Source organism: Nyctibius grandis, chromosome 4, assembly GCF_013368605.1.
Source record: "Nyctibius grandis isolate bNycGra1 chromosome 4, bNycGra1.pri, whole genome shotgun sequence".
Taxonomy (NCBI): Eukaryota; Metazoa; Chordata; class Aves; order Nyctibiiformes; family Nyctibiidae; genus Nyctibius; species Nyctibius grandis.
The window spans coordinates 56,185,323-56,203,158 of NC_090661.1; the positions used below are offsets into that span (position 1 = coordinate 56,185,323).

General features: G+C 41.8%; 1 protein-coding gene across 2 annotated transcripts in view; it reads left to right on the top strand.

Moving 5' to 3' along the window:
* The window catches only part of UNC79 (unc-79 homolog, NALCN channel complex subunit), a 126,401-nt gene that overhangs the window by 97,125 nt on the left and 11,440 nt on the right, over positions 1-17,836 (top strand). For both annotated transcript variants that reach the window (XM_068398114.1, XM_068398115.1), the window contains 3 exons: positions 5,459-5,536; positions 12,655-12,744; positions 17,205-17,380. In XM_068398114.1, coding sequence (XP_068254215.1) covers positions 5,459-5,536; positions 12,655-12,744; positions 17,205-17,380 — 344 coding nt within the window. The remainder of the gene's footprint in view (positions 1-5,458; positions 5,537-12,654; positions 12,745-17,204; positions 17,381-17,836) is intronic.

The following is a 17,836-nucleotide window of genomic DNA, read 5'->3' on the forward strand; positions in this document are numbered from 1 at the left end:
GGGAGTGTCGATCTGCTGGAGGGTAGGAAGGCCCTACAGAGGGATCTGGACAGGTTAGATAGATGGGCCGAGACCAACGGCATGAGGTTCAACAAGAACAAGTGCCAGATCTTACACTTAGGCCACAACAACCCCATGCGGCGCTACAGGCTGGGGGAAGAGTGGTTAGAAAGCGGCCTGACGGAAAGAGACCTGGGGGTGCTGATCGACAGCCGGCTAAACATGAGCCAGCAGTGTGCCCAGGTGGCCAAGAAGGCCAATGGCATCCTGGCCTCTATTAGGAATAGAGTAGCCAGCCGGTCTAGGGAAGTGATCGTCCCTCTGTACTCGGCACTGGTGAGGCCGCACCTTGAATACTGTGTTCAGTTCTGGGCCCCGCACTTCAAGAAGGATGTTGAGGTGTTGGAGCGAGTCCAGAGGAGGGCGACCAAGCTGGTGAAGGGTCTGGAGGGTCTGACCTACGGGGAACGGCTGAGGGAGCTGGGGTTGTTTAGCCTGGAGAAGAGGAGGCTCAGAGGTGACCTTATTGCAGTCTACAACTACCTGAAGGGAGGTTGTAGTGAAGTGGGAATCGGCCTCTTCTCCTGGGCAACTAGCAATAGGACAAGAGGACACAGCCTTAAGCTTCGCCAGGGGAGGTTCAGGTTGGACATTAGGAACAATTTCTTTACAGAAAGGGTTATTAGACATTGGAATGGGCTGCCCAGGGAGGTGGTGGAGTCACCATCTCTGGATGTGTTTAAGAAAAGACTGGACATGGCACTTAGTGCCATGGTCTAGTCGACAGGGTGGTGTCAGGGCAACGATTGGACTCGATGATCCCAGAGGTCTCTTCCAACCTGATTGATTCTGTAATCACAGGTGGTGGGCTCTCATTGTTTACAATGAGCTGACCATTATATGCATTCAGTAACTTTAAATGATAGGAGACGAGCATAACAACACTCCATAAGGTTCAAGCAAGATATTTGTTATGTAGATCATTCATAATGCTCCCAGCATCACACCTCATTCACTCTTTCCCCTCGCCTTATGGGGTCAAAGCTTCATATAGCTTACTATGGGCTTGTTCTCTTTTGAGTACTGGTATATTACTCATAGTAAATAAGCGGTTGCCAGTTGACAGAGAAATAATAGTGACAAGTGAAATTATATAGCAGTTAGGATAACTCTGAAAACAATTACTATGCCATCAGTGTTAGGGGAAGAAGTTGGGGTGGTGAAGAATAACACGTGTGTCTTTTCTTTCAATGGTAAAGGGTTATTTTTTTCATCCATTTTAATTTAAAAAGCAGAAATTTGCCTCTTTTTTTTTTTTTTTTTTTTTTTTAAGCCCAGACTTCTTTTTCCAGTCCCAGACAAGACCATCAGATACCTTAACAACCACCATCCTCTTTCTGTGTTATGAATGCAGCGATGAAGCCTGATACCGTGTGCATCGGTGCACCGTGTGCATCTGTATTACAGAATAAAGCAATTTTTCTGCATTGCTCCATTGTATAGCTCAGTCCTGTGGCTACCCCAAAAGGTGACAATCCCACAGTCTAGTCAATCCTGAATTCCTCGTTTGAGAGTGCAAACACGCCACGTCAGTTTTGGCAGTGGGATTTAACTGCTAAACACTTGTCCTTACATTGAGTCAATCACCTGACAGACACAGTAAGCAAAACTCTCTCTTATGTTATCGTTATCTCATAAAGATAAAATGATAATTGCCTGGGTTTTCATCCTAGCACTATTCCCATATGTTATATTCACTTTGCGATGTGTTCATACCTTACACAACAGCACCTAATGTGGATATAAATGTCTTTTATGATGTCTCTCTTTCAGAGGCTGATGAAATGATTCATATTTCCTGCTACCCAAAGCAGCCAGCTTCTGTTTTGATGCAGTCAATGGTAAAGAATAGGGGTTGTATTCAGACCATCTGCCATAGATGCCTACTGGAGGCATGATGACTGCTTCTCCCATTGACTGTGCAGATTGGCAGCCCTCGGTAGTTTGTGGTCTGAATCATCCAACAGCCTGTTGAATTTAAATACCATAGTAACCACTAAGCCCATCTTAAGCACTGTTGTAATTTAAGAAACCTACTAGTAAAAACACATATGTATCTGATCATTTTAATTTTCTTTGGTGTCATTAATAGAACAAAGGGATTGTTTCACCTCTTTACCACACAAAGCCACTACAGTATTACTTCAAATTGTATGGTTTTGAATCCATAAAGCTGTATTAGGGTTAACACAGCACCAAATGCAAATGTTTTTTTTTTATTCCATATTCCGTATTTTATTTTATTCCCAAAACCATCATTCCAAATGTTTTTTTTAATTTCCAAGACAGTCGTGTCCCCATGGACATGTTAGCCTGTACACAAGATTCTATACAGACAGTGCACACAGAATACAGAGATTCAGTCAAAATGTTTGAGATAACTAAGGAGCTAGGAGCGCTTTAATTTAATGATAGATCAGTTGTGGCCTGACTCAAAGGAATTCCTAGGAGTGTATGTTTGACACCCACATTCATCCAGATTATATGGTGCCATCAGTGGCACTGGTGACATCAGTGCTAAGATGAGAGTTAACTTTATCCCACTTTACAAAGCACGAGAATTTTAACCAAATCACGCCAATCATTGCATAAGTGTCCTGGATGATAAAGGGTACAGAAAGTCTGTCTCCTTGATTTGTCCTAGCAAATGAAAGCCATCATGCACATGCTGCTGTTCCATGGGTTTCCATAGGAACTGTTTCTTCACCCAGCATTTTGTTTCACAGCACTTTTCTCCCCCTCACATTTCACCAGCACACATCTTCAGGATTTTCATTGACTTCAAATTATATTAGTTTCTCATTAGGATTTGCTTGTTCAGTCAGGCTCGAAGGTTTGGTGTATCTGATCTGGTTTTTTAAGCGATTCCTATTTTGGGCTGGACCTTCAAGTAATGTAAATCAGTGTATATCTAGTGGTTCCAGTTTGTGTTTCTGTGAAGATCTGGTCTACTAATTACTGAGTGAAAGGATTTAAAGTTACATATAATATATTTATAAGATTATATATTTTAAAAACTCTGATTATGAATGGAGGTATAATATAGATAGATTAGGGTATATAGATAATTCACTACAGTCAGCAGCCGTTCCCGTTTAGACGTTATTCTGCAGCTATATCTCAGCAGACAATGCTAGTAAGATGCATGGCAATTATTTGCCCATTTCTCATCTTCTTGCAGTGTGGGGGTATTTTTCTTTCCTTTTTTCTTCACATATAGCTGGCATTAAATCTCTTGCCAGTGATGTCTTAATGTCTTATAGTATTTGTAGAGGGAGACAACATAAATGACAGTGAATTGGACTGGAAATGTAAGAAATTTTTCGTTTTAAGTTTGGTTTCCCCATCCTCTTTTGACTTCATTGCAACTTTAGGAAGGATCCTTGGAGCTGGCAGTCTGATGATGAGAAAGATAAGCTAAACAAGGCCTAATGGTTCATTAGAAACAGAATGAAGTTTATCAGCTGTTTTTCACATATAAATTAATACATGTTATTTAACCCAAACTCCTCTGTGCAAAAGATGTAGAAAGCTTACAGGAGGCCAGTAGAGGCTGCTTTGGTTGATGCTTCTTATTATTGTTCTTAAAAGAAAATGTCTGAAATAAATGACATTTGTCTTTGGCACGGGTTTTTTGTTGACTTACATGGTGAGTGCTGTACAGTGTCTGTAGCAGTGCGCTGAACTCACCGTTGGATGCTAAATATACTCAGCCAAATTCTTCAGGGAATTATGGTCCTTTTTTGCAGCTGATGCAGTACAATGGAACCCTAATCTACACGCAAATGGTTGACTGAGAAATCCTTCACTCAGGAAAACAATGTATCTGTTGTCCAGGGGACCCAGTGTCAACATTGCTCTGAGATAGGGTTCATTAGAAGAAAATCTGTCACCTATTTGCAGAAGTCCATTAAGGATCCTTCTTTTAAAAGAGAAGTAGAGAGTCATGGTTGCTGTTTGAACTAAGACTCAGCTGTCATTACTGGATTGATACAGCCCATATGCCTAAGGCTTTCTTTTGCTTCCCATATAATGATTAGAGCTGTAGTGCAGAATAGCACCAGGCCATCTCTCAACTGAAATATGAGTTAGATTCTTGTTTTATTTCAATTTGGCTTGTTCTGGTGTAAAATAAATTCTAACCAGAAGAAGAGTCAATTGGAGCCAGGCCTATGTCTGAGCATACCTGATTAGATTATTAATTTAGACTCAGGTATGTCTTTCTGGTATTTATCCCAAAGAACAGACTCTTGGTCAAGACATAGGTTCAGTAGTTTCCAACTCTTGGTAGGCAGTCTGAGTTCAGATTAAATCTGTCATTGAAAGGTAAAGCTCGTGGAAGTGTAAGAGTAAATTCTAGGTCTGTAAAGGATATTTGGAAATATTTTCAAGAAGAGTGGTCAGTCATTGAGAGTAGTGCTAACACACATGCATCAGACAATTGTAAAATATTTTGAGCAGTCAATATCTGTCTCAGTTTGTGAAGGTACCACTGTATTTATTTTCAAGAAAGAAAATTAAGGCTTAGACCTTAGTTTGACAGTTCTTTTCTGTCTGCTCTTTCTTAGAAGGTTGCATTGCATCGCTGTATGGACAGAAATTGCTCAAGTGCAAATACAGTATTAGGACAATAAGTTTTAGGAACAAGCAAATCATCTGCAGGGTGTCAAAAGCATTATTAAAGCTTATAATTATTAAATAACAGTATTAGCGGGTCTAATGTATGAATGATGTGGACAGCAGAGATTTTGGGTCAAGGGATTTGGAAATAAAAAGAAGCAACAAAAATTAAAGAAAGCAAGGAAAATAAAAGCATAAGAAAATCAATTAGAGATACTCTACTACAACAAAATGATACTGACCTTCTCTCAGGAACAGCTTGTATTTTTGTAGTATTGTGGCCTGTGTTATGCAGAAGTTACACCATACCACTATGTTCTCAACTTCAAAATTGTTCATATAATTCATCATTGTAGAACTTCGGTGAAAATGTTGTAATATCGCAGTGAAGAACGTGACATGCTGCCATACCATCCTCTATCATGATTTACTCTATAATGAAAGAGGAATTTGATATATACAAGGAATAGCAAAGATATATATTTTTGCTCATAAAGAAACTCTGGTTTATTATATACTATTCTTCAAATTGCTCCTGCACAGCATATATGCATTAATTAAGCACATTAAAGTCAGATTTTTTTTTTCATTAAAATTAGCTCATTTATAATGGTGAGTTAACTAGGTTATTTATAAAGAAAGAGAGCTCTAAAGGCAAATTACCATGAATAAAAGCAAGAAGAGATCTGGACTGATTTTAATAAAATCATGAATAACTTAGTGTCTTCAGGTTCCTCCAAAATTATTAAAAAATAACTTGTCTTTAATTTCTTCTTAGTTTGTTTGTGCAGATGCTGGAACAAAACTAGCTGAGTCAACAATCTTGCATAAACAGATGATTGCCTCTATGCCTGGAGTAAGTATGGAATCATACACCATCTCTTAATTTTGTCTTTTTAAAAAAAAATATATCTTATTCAGCTCATTTAGCTTCATTTCAGTGTTCTTCCTTTTTAATTTCTCTTCTGGGTGGCAAGGTGTATCGCAGGCAGAGCTTGAGATGCTTCTTCCTTTTTATTAATGTTGGAAAAGTTCTGAACTTAATATCACTTCCCTTAGTCTCACTGATAATCTTGAATCAGGTGACTGACGTTACACAGAATCACAGAATCACAGAATGTTAGGGATTGGAAGGGACCTCGAAAGATCATCTAGTCCAATCCCCCTGCCGGAGCAGGATTGCCTAGACCATATCACACAGGAATGCGTCCAGGCGGGTTTTGAACGTCTCCAGAGAAGGAGACTCCACAACCTCTCTGGGCAGCCTGTTCCAGTGTTCGGTCACCCTCACCGTAAAGAAGTTTTTCCTCAAATTTAAGTGGAACCTCCTGTGTTCCAGCTTGCACCCATTGCCCCTTGTCCTGTCAAGGGATGTCACTGAGAAGAGCCTGGCTCCATCCTCATGACACTTGCCCTTTACATATTTATAAACATTAATGAGGTCCCCCCTCAGTCTCCTCTTCTCCAAGCTAAAGAGACCCAGCTCCCTCAGCCTCTCCTCATAAGGGAGATGTTCCACCCCCTTAATCATCTTTGTGGCTCTGCGCTGGACTCTCTCTAGCAGTTCCCTGTCCTTCTTGAACTGAGGGGCCCAGAACTGGACACAATATTCCAGATGCGGCCTCACCAGGGCAGAGTAGAGGGGGAGGAGAACCTCTCTCGACCTGCTAACCACACCCCTTCTAATACACCCCAGGATGCCATTGGCCTTCTTGGCCACAAGGGCACACTGCTGGCTCATGGTCATCCTATTGTCCACTAGGACCCCCAGGTCCCTTTCCCCTACGCTGCTCTCCAACAGGTCTGCCCCCAACTTGTACTGGTACATGGGGTTGTTCTTGCCCAGATGCAGGATTCTACACTTGCCCTTGTTATATTTCATTAAATTTCTCCCCACCCAACTCTCCAGCCTGTCCAGGTCTCTCTGAATGGCTGCGCAGCCTTCCGTTGTGTCAGCCACTCCTCCCAGTTTTGTGTCATCAGCGAACTTGCTGACAGTGCACTCTATTCCCTCATCCAAGTCATTAATGAATATATTGACTAGAACTGGTCCCAGTACCAACCCTTGAGGGCCTCCGCTAGACACAGGCCTCCAACTGGACTCTGTCCCATTGACCACCACTCCCTGGCTTCTTTCCTTCAGCCAGTTCACAATCCACCTCACTACCCGATCATCCAGACCACACTTCCTCAGTTTAGCTGCGAGGATGCTGTGGGAGACCGTGTCAAACGCTTTACTGAAATCGAGATAGACCACATCCCCAGCTTTACCGTCATCTATCCACCGGGTTACGTCCTCATAAAAGGCTATCAAGTTGGTTGAGCATGACTTCCCCTTGGTGAAGCCATGCTGAGTGCCCCTAATGATCCCCCTATCCTTGATGTGCCTAGAGACAGCACCAAGAACAAGTTGTTCCATCACCTTTCCGGGGATGGAGGTGAGGCTGACCAGTCTATAGTTACCCCTCCTTCTTGCCCTTTTTGAAGACTGGAGTGACACTCGCTTTCCTCCAGTCCTCAGGCACCTCTCCCGTTGCCCATGACTTAGCAAAGATGATGGAGAGTGGCCTAGCAATGACTTCCGCCAGCTCCCTCAGCACCCGCGGGTGCATCCCATCAGAGCCCATGGATTTATGGACATCCAGATTGCTTAATTGGTCCCTGACCCAGCCCTCACCTACCAAGACAGATTCCTCCTCTATCCTGACTTCTTCTGGGGCCTCAGGGGTCCGGGGCTCCTCAGGACAGCCTCCAGCAGTATAGACAGAGGCAAAGGCGGCATTCAGTAACTCCGCCTTCTTTTTATCCTCTGTCTCCAGGGCCCCCACCTCATTCATCAGTGGGCCTACATTGCCCTAGTGTTGGCTTTACCTGCAATGTATTTGAAGAAGCCCTTTCTGTTGTCCTTGACCTCTCTTGCAAGGTTTAATTCCAAGGAGGCCTTAGCTTTCCTAGTTGCCTCCCTACATCCTCTGACAACAGACTTATATTCCTCCCAAGTGGCCAGCCCCTCCTTCCATGATCTGTACACCCTCTTCTTCCACTTGAGTTTGCCCAGCAGTTCCCTGTTTAACCATGCAGGTCTCCTGGTACCCTTCCTTGACTTCCTACCTGTTGGGATGCTCTGATCTTGAGCTCAGAAGAAGCAGTCCTTGAATGCTAACCAACTATCTTGGGCCCCCTTACCATCTAGTACCCTGTCCCATGGGATTTCCCCTAGCAATTGCTTGAAAAGGCCAAAGTTGGCCCTCCTGAAGTCCAGGGTTGTGATTCTGCTAGCTATTCTGTTCCTGCCACGTGAGATCCTGAACTCTACCATCTCATGGTCACTACAACCAAGGCTGCCCTCAACCTTCACCTCCTCAACCAGACCCTCCTTGTTAGTGAGGATAAGATCCAGCAGCGCTCCTCTCCTAGTTGGCTCATCCACCATTTGCATCAGAAAGTTATCATCAATGCACTGGAGGAACCTCCTGGACTGAGGATGGCTGGCTGAGTAGGCCTCCCAGCAAATATCAGGGTAGTTGAAATCCCCCATGACAACCAGGCCCTGTAATTGAGAGACTGCTCCCAGCTGCCTGTAGAAGGTCTCATCACCCTCCTCATCCTGATCCGGTGGCCTGTAATAGACACCCACAACAGGATCACCCCTGCCAGCCTGCCCCTTAATTCGCACCCACAAACTCTCAACTCGCTCCTGATCCGCCCCTGGACAGAACTCAATACATTCTAGCTGCTCACTCACATAAAGAGCAACTCCACCACCTCTCCTTAGTGGCCTGTCTTTCCTAAACAGGACATAGCCATCCATGACCACATTCCAGTCATGCGAGGCGTCCCACCAAGTCTCTGTAATTGCCACTAGATCATAGCCCCCCGACCGAACATGGATTTCTAACTCCTCCTGTTTATTCCCCATGCTGCGTGCATTGGTGTACAGGCATTTCAGGGAGCGAGCTGAGCACACCGATTTGACCCCAGGGGGATGGGAGGCCTCCTGGTCTACCTCAACACTAGAGCGTTGCCCCAGTGGTGCAAGCCCAGCTACTACCCCATCCCCCTTCGAATCTAGTTTAAAGCTCTCCGAATGAGCCCTGCTAATTCCTGTCCCAGATCCCTTTTGCCCCTACGACATAAACCTTTCCCATGTATTACAGTCATGCCTGGTGTCTTATAAAACCAGCCATTATCAAAGAACCCAAAGCCCTGCCTGTAGCACCAGTCTCGTAGCCAGGCATTAATAGAGAGAATCCTACCATTCCATCCCACGTCATCACCTGAAAATGGAAGGAGGGAGGAGAAAACAACTTGTGCCCCAGACTCTTTCACCAACCGTCCTAGGGCCTTGTAAGTCTTTCTTCATCCCCCTCAGACTACGGGATGCAGCTTCTTCCCCACCTGTCTGGAAGATCAGCAGGGGGTAGTAGTCTGTGGCCTTCACCAGGTTGGGGAGTTGCCTGGTGATATCCCTGATTCGGGCTCCAGGCAGGCTGCAGACCTCCCTGTGATGCATATTGGGCCCTCAGATCCCTTTAGGAAGGGGTCTCCAACCACTAAAACTCTTCTCTTCTTCCTTGTGGAGGAGGTAGCTATACGCCTGTCAGGTTTTTCTGACTGTGGTGGGACCTCTGATATAGGTTGTCTCTCCACCACATCCCCATTGGACTGGCTGTATTCCACTAGGGCTTCATATCTATTTCTCAGAGGCACCTGTGGAGGCAAGGTAGGCAAGGAGGGCACTCGCCTTTTGCCACAGCCATAGACTTGCCTCCACTCACTCCTCTCCTCTAGGTTATTGTTCTCCTCTAGGTTATTGTTTTCCACCTGAGAGGGGCAGAGTACAGGGGTCCCTCGATCCTGGGAGCTTTCCGGCAGGTGCTCCCATTTTTGTTGCAGGGAAGGCAGAGCCTGGCTCCACCAGTCTATCTCCATTTCAGCCTCCCAAATGCTCCTAAGCCTTTCTACTTCGGCTTGAAGCCTTTCAACCTGGCTTTGCAGCTGTGCCGCTCAGCCGAGCAGATCATCTACCTGCTCACAGCGCACACAGCCCCCTGACACCACAGAGACGCTGTAGCATTCCCTGCAGCCTGCGACCTGCACCATCGCCTCCTTCCGTGGGAGCTCTGTCTGGGTTCCCACATCCATTTTGGTCTTTTTCCACCCGGTAGATACCATTGTTCTTTCACTGAGCTGGGAAATACCTGTTGGCAACACCCCTGGTTCACAGCTCCTTGGCACCTTCCTCGCCTTGTGCACTGGGAGGGAGTGAGCGCCCTCCCCAACAAGCTGCAAACCGCTGCGGCCTCTCCCGCCCTGGGACACCCAGTCACTGCTGAGTCTCCCTCTCCCCTCTGGCCAGGGACTAGTCCCTGCCCTCCAGGAGGCTTTTTATCACCCAATCAACAGGGGGTGGTGCGTTTAAATCGCCCGCAGTGCCTCCGGCTACGCCCCCTTCTCTCCTGATTCGTTGCTGGGAACCTCGGGGTCTGGGGTGGGGGGGGAAGCAGCTCCGGGCTGATGCTCGGGGCGGGGCTTGGGGAGGGGCCCAGAGTACGAAAACCGCCCGGTTAAGCCCGATGTCGCCCTCGCCCCCGCACTAACCTCAAGTTGCTGCCGCCGCTGTCAGCTGTTTGTTCTGGTTTCACCGTGTTTAAATCGTTAGCTGCAGCCTGCTCTCAAGAAGACAACATGTAGGGAACAGACCAGCTGAATGCCTCAGAAAATTGGCAGCAGGGAGGAAAGCTACAAGCCATTGCCTCCATTCTGACAAAAGATTATCTGGTAATAAAGGGAGTTAATTGTATTTTTCTGGCAAAATAAGAAATGTATAAGGCACTCATCTGTATCCTACTGATGAGTGTAGCTAAATTAACAGTACTCATAATTGCCTAGGCGCTGAATATGCACCTGGTGAACATGCGAGGAAGTAGCACAATCGGAGGTCTTGACTCATTCTATGATATATGTGACTGACTACCCAAATGATGAGGGTTAGCCTAGCCCTACTTTGCGAGCTGAGGAAAGATCATTTTCCTATATGTATGTCTCTGTCAGCTTTCGGGGTGACCTAGTAGGATCTTTCTTGTGTATCTTCTGAAGTGGGTGATTTTTTTTTTTAATGCAAGTCTTTAATAACACCTTTCCTCCCGACAGAATATTTTAATGTATACTTGGTTTAAATAGATGATAGACTGACATTGGTGTTACGACATATGATAGGAAACTAACAATTTCAGAAGAAATCGTAGAGAATCAAGTTGCTTGCTGCTTGAGTGAAACGGAATAGATGGTTGGAGAGAAGTCTTTTGCAACAGAGTCTGAGGGCTGAGTAGAGTATCTTTTATAATTCTATTATTCAGTATTTTATAACCCACGTGGAAACCTTAGTCCACATAAACTGGATGGCAGATGCGCTGACAGGGCTGTCAGTGACCTTATTTTACTGTTTGTTATTCTGTCAAAGGAACTGACAGGCATAGCATTTGAAAAGCCAGAAGGTGGTATAGTTCAAGACCATGTAGATTGATATTAACAAAGAAAAATGAGAAGTCTGCATGTCAGTTGCTTAAAAATAGAATGCTAGCAGTTTTTCACATTTCAGCCACTAAAACTCAATTATGACTTAATAATTTTGTGATCAAAAGTGAATTTGGTTCATTTGTGTACTCAGGTATGGTAATCATCTTCTGTGCTTCAAAATGTAGGTATAAATAGAGGTCAAAGAAGAGTAGTTTTCCCCTGTAAACTTTACTGCAGTGTTTTGTACTGAGCCGATTAACTGCGAGGAGTAGTTTTTGGCAACTTCAAAAAGATATTTCATTTGAATAATTTTGTCATATAGCCTCTAAAGTTAAGCATTGCTTTTATTTGGCCCCTAAGAATGAGGCATTCGTAGTTTCCCTTGAATTCAACTAGCTTTATCTTCACCTCAGATTATTAACATAGAAACATAAGTTTATATGATACCTAGTGGGTCAGTCGTATCACCTTCTGAAAGCTGTTCTCCAGGGTTCTCGGGTGTGTTGGAAGTCTTTATTTTATCTGACAGCTTTATTCCATTGACTGCTTTACACACCTTGGACATGTCTTGTACTAGCTGAAAGCCAGATTTGCATTTCTCACTGTATTCTAGGAAAATGATTATGAAAATTTGACTATGGGAATACAGCAAGCACCATGTTGAGTCCTTTTGTTTTCTCTTTGAGATTCTTCTTGCTCTGGCACAGCTCGCTTCTCAATGCTTACACCTTTATGGTCAAACTGGAGAGCAGTTCATGAAGAATTTCATTTATCCCTTATAGCTCTTGCATCCCCTTTTGAACATTGCCTCTAGTTTAAGTGCCATTAGAGTGCTGTATTTTGAATGATTATGCTACAGGAAGATCCCAGAACCTTTGTTAGTTAAAAAAAAAAAGAAAAAAGTCCTTTCAGTGATGTTCATTTTAGTGTTGTTTACACATGAAATATGTGAAGCCAATCATTTAAAATGTTTTTCCATCATGATTAATGTGAACATACGGGTATCTGTACCTGTGATTGAATTTTGTTTTCTGGGATTGTAGCTGATTGCTTCCACTTGGAGAAATGCTCAGCTGCTTGAAGAACCAATTTGTTAAACTCTCATTGACTTTTTAAGACTTTGATTCTAGGCCACTGTAAATTTCAGGATGACATGACAAGGATATTCTTGAAAGTTTCATCAGTTAATCTTTTATTGCTGTCACAAATAAGAGTATTTTATGATGCATGAAGAAGCTACTGTGCTATCTTTTTATACTGTCATCAGATAAGAGGGCATATTATAGTGAGAAGAAAAACATCAAAGAATATCTATTCCTAATTTAATTACTCTAACTGAAAAGTAAAATAAAGAATGCGAGACAGACAAATTGTGTTCTGGTGAACAAGAAGCAAAGAAAAAATGATGAACATATTCAAAACCTGGTACTTAAACTTATTTCTTTTATGTTCTAGTGTGGAACAGCAGCAATGGAATGCATGAGGCAATATGTTGGAGAAGTGCTGGATTTCATTGCAGATATGCATACGTTAACCAAATTAAAGGTTGGTTCTGGGCATACATTGATCTAAAGTGTATGTGTTTTTTTTAAAAAAAAATATTTTCTGTAATTAACCTGCCCGGGAGGAATGGTTGGAAGTCTTTGAGAATGACTGACAGGTATTTTTTGTTTCTTTTTTTAAACTGTTAGTACTGTTATAGGTCAGACACTTCTGGGGGATAGGTAAAAAGCAGCTTATCCAGTGTTGAAATGGAGGCTGACTCAAATATGGTGAGCATGCAATAAAAATGCAAGCTTGATTTTTCTGAAATGTTGATGATAAGCTAATGTCATACCAAAATCACTGTGAGTAGTCGTCATGTTTAAAATAACCCATGGAAACATAAAACTTCTTGCCTGTACAATTAATTACAGTCTTCTGGAGGAATCCTCTCTCCGTTCCATTCACAAACAGACTCTTAAGTTGATTGGAAGTTCAGAGATTATTAAAATGCAGTAATTGACCCAAAAAAAAAAAAAGGTGTCCTTTTTCTTATAGATGCTGTTGTTTTCGTTGTCAGGTTATATTCTGTTGGGATGAGGAAAACTGAGTAGTTCCTATCTCTGTAGTCCAAACTGCTTTTTGGTTTCTGTATATTAGTTTGATGCCAAATTGTAAGAAGAGTGATAGGAAAATACTGCTGTCAACATAAAATATTTTGTTTAGGAATGGATTTAATGAAAACATCCTGGTAATAATTAGCTGGTCAAACCCTGGAATTTCTGTTTCATGGGGAAGCCAGTATCTATTAAATTTCCTATAAAATGGCAGTTCTTTAAGATTTCTATGATTCTGTTTTACAAAAGAGCTAGGCCAAGTAACATTGCTGCTGTATAATAGGCCATAACGGAAGTCGAGCTGTTTCAATTGCTAGCAAAGTAGCATCCATTGTTAATAGCTTAAATAAAGACTTAATGTAATATTTCAGCTAATAGATTGCTAATTGTCAGTCATAATGCTGTGGAGGAGGCAATATTATTTATTCTATTTAGCATAATGCTGTCCCAGTAGGTAGTTTCATGATATCATCTGAAGCTGAGTACTAAGTAAGCATGGAGGTGGAGGTGAAACTTTGGTGGTTAAAATCCTTTTTGTAGAGGGAAAACACCTGTCTTATATTGGAGTCATCCAACTGTCACTGCTCAATCCCAGACAAAGTTAGAGCGCAGTCTTTTGAGCTCATACCCATACCATGAACAAGGATGCATTTCCTTCAGCATGCAAAAGGGAGGCAAAGGTGTGGCTAGGCCTTGATGTTTCTAACTTATGCAAAGCTGGCAAGATGAATGATGTTGGGAGTGCGGCAGAGGAACCATTCCGGATATGGAGGAGTCTATTCTGTCAAAGATGCACCAACTCTGAAATCTGGGAGCAGAGTTTTAGTATTTCTACACTAATAAATTGGTGATCCAAGGGGAAGTTCATCAACTGAAAGAGGTCATTTTATCACTGGGCACAGACAAGTAGCTGCCAAGCTGCTTTTATGTGATCTAAAGCTCAGCTGACAGATAGAGAAAAACAGTGCTGTCCAGTTCTGGCTGGTCAAATCATATATGCCATTGCTTACATGGCCTGGGCTTTGGTGTATGTGGTCTTCTAGGGAAGTTCTTTGAGCAAGCTCTTGCATTTGTTTCTAACTTCAAGAGCCACTGAGTGCATCTGCTAATAAAGGGTGTTGACAGTCTGTTTTCCTGAGAAATCAGTATGGTGTTTCCCTGAAAGGGCCCATCTGCTATTGCACCAGTCCTCTGCTGAAAGTTACTGGCAATGCGCTGGAGTGTTTCATGCCACGAGTTCATGCAAACATTCTGTGGCAGGCAAAACAGAATAAATGATAACTTGTGGTGGATTTCGATACTGGAGTTTATTTATGAAGCAATGAGATGAGAACTTGTACCCTACTAGTATATCTGGCACACTTGCTCGCTTTCCTCTGTGCCATCTACCCCACCTCATGCCCCAGAGGGGACACCTCATTGCAAGTTAATAATACTTACCACAAAGGAGGAAGAATCCCAACTAAATGGAAACTCATGTCTCTTGAAACTCACAGTAACCTTGTTTTACTGGACAAAATAGCTCTTTTTAAAGTTCTTACCCTGTTAGGCATATGCCTTGAATCCCACTGAGTTTTAAAAAAATACTATAGTAAGGGAAGCAGCCTTTTGTGCTGGAGTAGAAATTTACTTCAAAGCACAAACTAATTAACCATTTTAAGCTGAATTGGATTGCCTTTCCACTCTATCCTTTAAAGTTATTCACCCATTTCTCTACCAGTTTAGAACTACTTTCAGAATAGGTAGGCAAATTAATCATAAATAAGGGAGAGATACATCCAGTTTGCCAGTTCCACAGAAAAAACATGAACGTGACTGAAACCAGGAATGGGGAATTTTTTTCTGTAAATACTTACAGGTATCCTCTCTCCTGTGAAAAATGTTTGTGTAGAAAGCTCTCTGCCATTTGCACTTTTTCCTTGTGGCCCTTCTCCCTGGAACTGTAGTCTGATTTTTAGAAATATGCTTACAATGCTTAAGTCTGATAAGATGGTAATTTCTTATGCTCTTATTTATTTATTACATTTTTATACATGGATATAGCTAGGACATGAACTAAAACTTTACCCAGTTCTTCACTTTTATGTTTTGAAATTAGATAAGAAGCTCCCCAGATGTGTAGTCTGGGCCATTTAAAATTAAATCAGAACCAAGCGGTCTAAAGTTTCATGTTGTTTTGATTCAGCCATGTAATACAGGAATCTGAGAACAAGATTAACATAATAGGAGAGTCAAATATGACCATAATTTTATGTATTGTAAAGAATAAACCTTGGCTGTCTTTGAAAAATTAAAAGGCAGCTCTTATTTACCCAGACCAGATAAACTTATTCTGTGGTTCCAACACAGCTGGGAAAATATTGTGAACATTTCTAAGTTTACAAATAGTCATAACTTTAAACAAATTCACAACATCTAGATTCATATTCTTGTAAGCTGATTTAATATATTTACTTATGTTGCTTTGGTTTTATTAACAGAGGTGTTCCTAGGGAGTGAGTCCTAAGATCATCCAGTTGTATAATTTCTTACTACAAGTATGCATCTCAATTGACAGCATCTGGACTACCAAACTGACACAAACAGTACTATATAATTTGTATGGCCAGTAACAATCCCAACAGAAAAAAAAGTTTAATCTTGGTTTTCAAATTCTGAAATTTCTACTCTCTGTAGAAATTCAGTGAACAGAAGTAGTTAAAATTGTTTATTCATTTCCAATGTCTTATTTTGCATGTCTGAGAATAGTTTCTTAGAAAGAGTTTAATGATTTTCAGTCCTGCATATTAGCAACTACCTCATTATAAACAAGGTATAAATGTTAGTTCTCAAAATAATCACATTCCAGTTTAGTGTTTCTGTTCAGTTTGTTATTTTTTTCCCTTTGGGATAACATTTTAATTGGTAAAGCTCAGCAAGGTTTTATTTAGAAAATATCACCGTTTTTGAAGAAGTACAACGTATCTGCCTGCATACGTGCCTATTCTTTTTATGTGGCTCTATAACAAAGTCACTAGATATTCATGCTGGTACATTTTTTTTTTTTTCTCTTGAAAGACACTTCAAGTAAGTGATTTTTGAGTGTATAAGTTGCTGGGGTCAGATACTTATCTGTTATAAAATATTACTGGTCCACTGATCTTTATCGTGTTATAATAATTTAATAACTGATGACCTGGATTTTCCTGTGCAAAGCATATGGCTCTCCTTTAAGCAAGCAAATGCACTCAGCATGTGTGCTGTTAGTCTTGTAACTGAAGGTAATGCATAGTTAGCTTAATTAGAAATATAGAAATATCTCAAGAAACACCAATGAAACATTCCTTAGAGCTGACAAAGCAGGATAATAAATTCTCTTCCCAGGCATAAATATTTGAATGTTTCTTGGTAAAAGGTTTAGCTCTTTTATTTCCAGGGCTTAAAGGCATTTGTATCAGCTGAATAATGCAACATAGTCATATTGCCAGTGAATGAGTGACAGCTTATTTCTGTATGTGTAAATGGAATATTGCCCAGGGAAGGCATTTCCTGCCCAGATGCTACCTTGTTAAATGGTTAAGTTCTTTCATCTTCACTTAAGCTGTCTGGATGTGCAACCGTTAGTTTGTACTCATCACCTATTGAGTTTGCTGATACAAAAGCTGCCTATACATTGTGCCCGATTCATATTTTTGGGGGCTCTTGAAAATGTGGCCCTCCATGGAAAGAGTTGCATCATAAAGCTGTTGCTAATATAGGGACTGGAGAATTTTTAAAAATCTATTTCTGAGTTTTATTCTGTAGCTTTGTAGACAGTTAGAGACCCTGAGAAAGGAATTGAAGGGAAATGAAATAGAATATGCTTGGAAGAACTTAGTTCAAGTGAAATACTCTTTTTGGGTAGGAAATCAGATCTTTGCCTTGCAGAGTCACATGAAGACTTGTTCTCAGCCACTGCATGAAGACACATTTGGTGGACATCTGAAAGTTGGTTTAGCTCAGATTGCTGCTATGGAAATCACGCGGGGAAACCACAGAGACAACAAAGCTGTGATCCGATATTTGCCTTGGCTTTACCATCCTCCTTCTGCAATGCAACAAGGGTAAGAATGCTTTTCCACAAAAAGGAATACTAAAATGAGTTAGAAATCTTCACAAAATTCTGTGTTTATTGCCAGATTTCATAGATAAGATCCACAGTAGGGAACAGCAGCCATGGGACATTGAAACAGCTGGTCAGCAGCTACCTGATCCTTAATTAAGTAATTGAGGAGTTCATCGATGCAGTATTGAATGTATATGCCAAAGTGGAGGTAACTCCATTGCCTTGACTGGAGTTACCCTGGAAATTAACTTGGTTCTCGATCTAGATACAGACGGTGAAAAGCACACAGGTACTTGATTATAGAAAATATGTTGGGAGTTATAGAGAATACAATGGGAAATGTCCTTTGAAATCGTGGAGTACAAATGAGTGAGAACTGTAAGCATAAGCCTATTCATGTGATGATAAAAATACTAACTTCATCTGGTTAAAGTTATATGACAGAAATCCTGCT